The sequence below is a fragment of the Polyodon spathula genome, chromosome 15, assembly GCF_017654505.1.
Source record: "Polyodon spathula isolate WHYD16114869_AA chromosome 15, ASM1765450v1, whole genome shotgun sequence".
NCBI classification, from domain to species: Eukaryota; Metazoa; Chordata; class Actinopteri; order Acipenseriformes; family Polyodontidae; genus Polyodon; species Polyodon spathula.
Genome location: NC_054548.1, coordinates 824,822 through 831,103, shown reverse-complemented (window position 1 = coordinate 831,103; position 6,282 = coordinate 824,822). Strand labels below are relative to the sequence as shown.

General features: G+C 38.5%; 1 protein-coding gene across 1 annotated transcript in view; it reads left to right on the top strand.

The window, feature by feature from the left end:
* Nucleotides 1–215: 215 nt before the first annotated feature.
* LOC121327583 (ephrin type-A receptor 6-like) overlaps nucleotides 216–6,282 on the top strand; it is a 74,382-nt gene continuing 68,315 nt past the window's right edge. Inside the window, exons 1-2 of the mRNA XM_041271687.1 lie at nucleotides 216–357; nucleotides 4,819–5,154. Coding sequence (XP_041127621.1) covers nucleotides 345–357; nucleotides 4,819–5,154 — 349 coding nt within the window. The 5' untranslated portion in view covers nucleotides 216–344. The remainder of the gene's footprint in view (nucleotides 358–4,818; nucleotides 5,155–6,282) is intronic.

The following is a 6,282-nucleotide window of genomic DNA, read 5'->3' as shown; positions in this document are numbered from 1 at the left end:
TTGTGAAGTCAGGGGATTGAGGTTAACAGTACTCAACACCAAATGCTTAGGGTTGAAGGGAATTATGCTATATTAATTGAGTTTTAATATGACTTGGATCTCAGCTGACTACTTATTGTCTGTAGAGCTGTTAATAAGTAGAGCTGCCACTATGCACTGTATCTCTGACTATCTTTTCTTCTTTTTTTTTTTTTTTAACAGCTTGCAGACCAGGATTCTACAAAGCATTTGCAGGAAACATCAAGTGTTCCAAATGCCCTCCTCACAGCTTCACCTACGATGCAGGCTCTCCGATCTGCAGTTGTGAAAATGGGTACTTCAGGGCAGAGAAGGACCCACCTACCATGTCATGCACAAGTAAGGGATCATCTCAAAGTAATTCATCTCTGTGCATGCAGAGTCCAGACCAATATAGCCTCAATCCAGCATACCAGCATGACAAGAATTAACCATATTCTGCTTATAGTAGCAACCTTTATTGACAAGTGTAGTTTCACTAGGTTGGGCCGAGGTGAATGAGGTTGAGGTTTAGGCCTGCTGGTCTTGCTCGGTCCCAATGGAGCCATCCTTGTGAGAGCTGGGACGGTGGGACCCCACCCCACTGAGGTAGCAGAGTTTAAATAGGGAGACTGATTAAAGGGTTAAAGATTTGAAATAACATTCAGTACTTTTTCAGTATTATGAACAGCACCTGAAGCATGGCTGCAGTGTTTACAGTCCTGTTTCCATCCCAGAATTAGTGGCTTCAGTTTTCCTGGGCAGGCAGCAACATGGCGCACCCTGGTAAATGTCAGTTCTCACGTGAAAGTTCCCCTGTGCTAAATGATGCAACTCCTTATTGAATTTTGGTCAGATACTGAGAGTGAAATTGATGTAGAAGTTAATGCAATTCTTACAAATATTTGTGTTTGTGTATTCTTAAAAAAATGCATTTAATCCAATAACAATGCAAATTATTTCAAAAGGTTAATTTGAAGAAATTAAATGGATGTGGTGATATTTTACTTTCTTTCCTGATAAATTACTGGCAGTGTCAAACATTTGTACAATACTATGCTTTTCCATCTGGAAAACAAAGGATTACATCTTGATTCATCTTGAGCTATGTATCTTGTAACTGAAAGGGTTACCATCAAATTTTATATGATTCACTTATATGACAAATACAGGGTTTCTGTCCTATTCACAATACCAAACATTACATTGAATTAATAGTAGTAGGGTTGAACTAGTTTGCATTTCCAAATACTTTTCCTGGATCAAGTTTCAAGCACAAGAAGGTTTGCACAACCATGAAAGCAGCCTCAGATCATAATATAAAAAAGAATCATAATGCTAACTATGTAATTCAAATGAGATATGAAGACATGAAGCTGTCACTATTGGTGGTGGAGACACTTCTCATGAGGTGAGCACGTCAATATTGATTCCTGCTGTCTTTAGCACGCAGGTGCAGGACACTCCCAGGGCTACGCTTTTAGTAGTATTTTTTTAAAGTGTTATTTTCAGTTAATATTAACCCTGAAACACTAAAACCTTTTCAAGTAAAGTAAAACTGTTCATAATTTAAAAACAATGCATGTAGTCTAGTGGTAAATATTGTGCTTGAATTTAATTCAAGTAAAAAAATGAATTATAATCCAATTATATAAATTAAGTCAGTTAACTCAGTCTTGACTAAATGTGGAATTAAAGAGATTATTTAGCTTGAGGCCAATTCAAAGCACATTCTTTTTTTATTTGCTTTAAGTAAGCTGAGGTATTTTAATACATAACTGACAGCAATCTTAAATACATGCTTTATGAATTGGGGTGTTAGAAAGCCACAGCTGGTACATATGTACATTTGAATTATCTGCAGAGTTAGCAGAGCCAGGGCAAATTATGCTTTCCAGTGGAAGGGTTGGGTTGAGAGAATGAAGCAGTGTAGTTGCCAAAATGAAACAAGAACTGGTTAAATGCATTGATCTGCAGGAGCAGCTGCCAAGTCCCCCAGTGTTCCACACAATCTCTGTATAATTTAGAAAAGATAACAAAGCAATCAGCCCATATTGACAAAATCCGGGTGACGTATAATTTAGCGGAGTTTTAGGGTTAGAATGAATAGTCTCTCATTGTTCTCAGTTCTAAATCTTCATAAATGATTCACTGCATGTCATTACATCTTAATATTTGCATGAAATCACAGTTTAGCTAGAATCATTTATCGGCAATTAAAAAGCTATTTTAATCGTCATGCAAATTACCGCACAGGCCCTTGAGTAAGTAATTGTCTGCTTCTCGATATCTTGAGGCAGACAGAGGGTTCTTCAAATTACACTACCATAATTGATTGAGCTTCCATTCATGTGGCTTTGGATTTACTGTTATACAAATCCTGAAAAAGAAAGTAAAGAGTCGTGGTGTGAGTCTTAATGCCAAAGACATCACAGGGGGCATGTACACCTCATGTGTGCAACACAAAGATCTGTAACTCTTTTTACTCAGGTACTGTGAGAGACAGCCCTGCTTGGAAAGAGGAGAGCTAAGCTTTCAAACAAGATCCTACTTGGGTATTTCCAATAGATTATTATATTAGGAGACAGGCTTGAATGCAAGTGTTATGTAATGTTGCGGCACTGATAATAGACCTGCCTATGCTTAGGGTGCCTGGGATGAATAATTTGAATGGGTTTTTGTTTCATTTTGTTTTCTTATGCACATTTTCAACTAATAATTTTTTTGTTTTTTTGTTTTTTCTTTCTTTAGGTTGCTTTTGGTCCCATCTGTATATATAGCCAGAATTCCCTTTTTTTTTCTCCATGTTCCCTACATGTTGAAGTTTTATTGTAGATTTGAGCTGGCCATCCTAAAATATTTTTACAAACAATCAATAAGGTTTTTTTTCTCTTTTTCTGTGGTTTTTGTTGTTTATACTAAACAGGGTGAGTCTCAGACTATTTAACTTTGTTTTATGGAAGCCTAGTGTGTGCACATTAATTTCATGTATGACATGTACCTGTAACCTTTATAGTTAAAGGGTTATAGGCACACGTCTAACAACAGTAAAGAAACGGGAAAATGGCTTGGACCCTAAATTAACAGCTTTCACAGGGGAGTCTGACTCTTTCATGCAGGGATAAGTTCTGCAGAACAATACAAGGTACCGGGCTCGCCCCAAGCCTCCACCTGCTATAATGCCATTAGTGTGCATGGAAATGTAATGTCATGGTTCAAGAATAAGGAAAGCAATAAAAGACACAAGTGATGTTGTATATCGCTATCCTATCAAAATCAGGTTCTTTATTATTAACGGTTGGTTACTTGTACTGGGAAACCACTGCAAAGGAAATGACAGATTCCAATGTGTGAGTCTCTTCCATTTTTAAAGACAGATTGCTAGTACAAAACATATGCTAACCCTTAAATTGCACTAGTATGGTGAGAGAGAGAAAGACAAACAGATGTGGGCAGCTGTGTAGGATAGCTCATTGATTTCTTGTCTGTGATCTTGAGAAAAAAAAAAAAAAAAAAGTTTATTTATAGACGAAATGCCACTTCCAATGTAGAGAGACTGTGATTTGGATGCTTCAAGGCACAACGAATGCAAGGACCATTGTTTAAAAAGTCTTTCCACCACCATGGATCCCATGATTGGCAGCTGCGTTGTTCAATGCAGAAAGGTGATGGAGGGGGTTTAACGCGGTTCTCAAGTGTGACTGGCAGCTTGCAGCAATTTTAATCCTTACGACACAAAGTGCCCTTAATGAATATAAATTGCTTTTTTTCCCTGCATTGCCCTTAGCCATCATTCAAGTCTGGCCTCCATATTTTCCAGAACTTAACTCTTTGCTGGGTGTTATCATAAGAAAAAGGACATCAAGGTGCTAAAAAAAAACCTGCAAACGTACTAATTTGCTGTAGAATGGTTACAGCTTCCAGTACTGGTGTTAGAATAGAAAGAGTCTTTAAAAAATGTAAACTTTTTGCTAGAGCCACAGCACCTTTATAAATATTTTAGTGCTATTGCTGTACAGGAGTTACCATGCCAGTCAACAAATAAAAAGACTGGGGCCTTGAATGGAACTCAAAAATTATGCTATTTTTATGGTTAGCACATATAATACGAAACGGGATAGAAAATAAACTCTTACTCAGACAGCATCCAGGTTAATTAGCCAGCCAACAACTGTCTTTATCAACATCGAACAATTTGTCATACAGCCAAACAGTCAGTACACAACAAATTATCCACACTATCCGCAAACTGGTGGATAGCATTATCCACCCACTACTGTAACTGAGTTAAATTGAGGCACAGTAGTTTAGACAAACTCTACTTTAAAGAACCCGAGATTTATCATAATAACAGTGCAAGAGGTTGCTCGAGCTAAGCTTGGCAGTCAGCTTTAGTACCGTAATTGTCTGTAAACTTGCTGACAATGCCATGTTATTTGCTTCAGACTAAGTGCTCTGGCAGAAATGTTATATACGTATATCAAAAGAGAATGTTCATAATAGTGGATATGAAACTTAACCTTAGAAATGGTATCAAATGTATAATAAACTAGGTGTAAACCTGCAACCTTGTGGCTTGCAGGCAGTAATTGTCGCCCCCCCCCACCCCGAAACGGTGAATCCCGCTTTGCTCACTTAGGGCAACGAGGAATACATTTTCCTATGTTATATATTATATATATATATATATATATATATATATATATATATATATATATATATATATATATATATATATTTCTCCATGTTTTTTGTAGGTGTACCTCGGCTTGTCTTAAAAATCAAATTATTTCTCTGTACTTTTTCTTTTATTGTTGCCAGGGCCACCTTCTCCTCCTCGGAATGTCATTTTCAACATCAACGAGAGCTCGCTGTTTCTAGAGTGGAGCCCTCCCAGTGACATGGGAGGCAGGAAGGATCTTACCTACAACGTGATGTGTAAGAAGTGTGGGGCTGAGCCCAGGGACTGTGAGCTGTGTGGAGAAGGCATGCGCTTCATCCCCCGACATGTGGGCCTGACCAACTCCTCGGTGACTGTACTGGACTTCGTCGCTCATGCTAACTACACCTTCGAGATTGAGTCTTTGAATGCTGTCTCCGAGTTCAGCTCATTCCCCAGGCCTGTGACAGCCATCACCATTACTACTGACCAAGCTGGTGAGTAAGTGGAGCTGTTCATGGACTTCTCAGGTTGTATCTCTGTCAACGTTAATCATCGTCATCATTAATCACCTTTTTTATGAGATACTACAGCCAGTATTCATTTATGAGAGCAAGTTGCACCATTTGTGGTCAGAGTATACAGCAGCATGTTAGGAATGAGCAAGAAACCTTCTTACATTTACTTGCTGAGTTTTGTTCACAGGAATGGTGCAAATTGGAGTAAAACATGTAAAACAGGGGCAAGGTGGGAGGGGTATCATCGTTCAAGTGTAACATTCAGCAGGCTGGCTGCCTCTTAAGCACTATGCAATGAGCTGGGCTCGTCTGCATTTCTGGTTAAAGAGCTTTTACCCCCCATCTCATCTCAACGACAGGGAACATAATCTGTAAGGCAATCCCTGTTACCTAAGCTGTTAGGTTTATTTATATGAAGAAGAAAGCAATTTAGCCATCAGTGATTGAATTATACAGTACCTTATTTAGAATAGACAAAAAGTGAGTATGTGCATGGTATCTGTGCATGTTTCTGAAGAAGTCCTCTTCTCATTCTGTGGTAGGGAACTGATACAGAAGACCTTCAATTGGTGAGAGTAATTAGGCTTGTACAGAAGGGTAAAATACCCCCACTTTCTTTCATAACATGCCTTTGTTCCTTGTCCATTCACAGAAGAGATGGGACACCAGTTTTATTTCTGACTCTAGTAATGGCAAATTGTGTTGAGAGAATTAATTGTTCCTGATATAGTTAGCATTCAAAACATTGGACATACTGGTCCCAGGTTTTGTCGTTACTGAGCCCTTAAAATGTCAGCAAGGGTGACACATGTTCCTGTTAAGGGTGCCCATGTCCATGCAGTGCATGATGGGATTGTACCCAGGCCACTGACAGCTAGCGCTCTTGCTTTCCTCTCTGGTGTGCCAGCAAGTATGGATGAAAGATAGATGTCAATAACTATTTTATAGTTAGAGCCCCCCAGGAGGGGTGCCATATCATATTACTTTTCTTCTTTTTAAATCCAGAATTCTGTCAAATAATATGAACTGAGTCAGGATTTAAAGCCAAATTTGTTTTTTCCATTGCTAATCAGGGATATAACAATGGGTTACCATATTTATGTATGA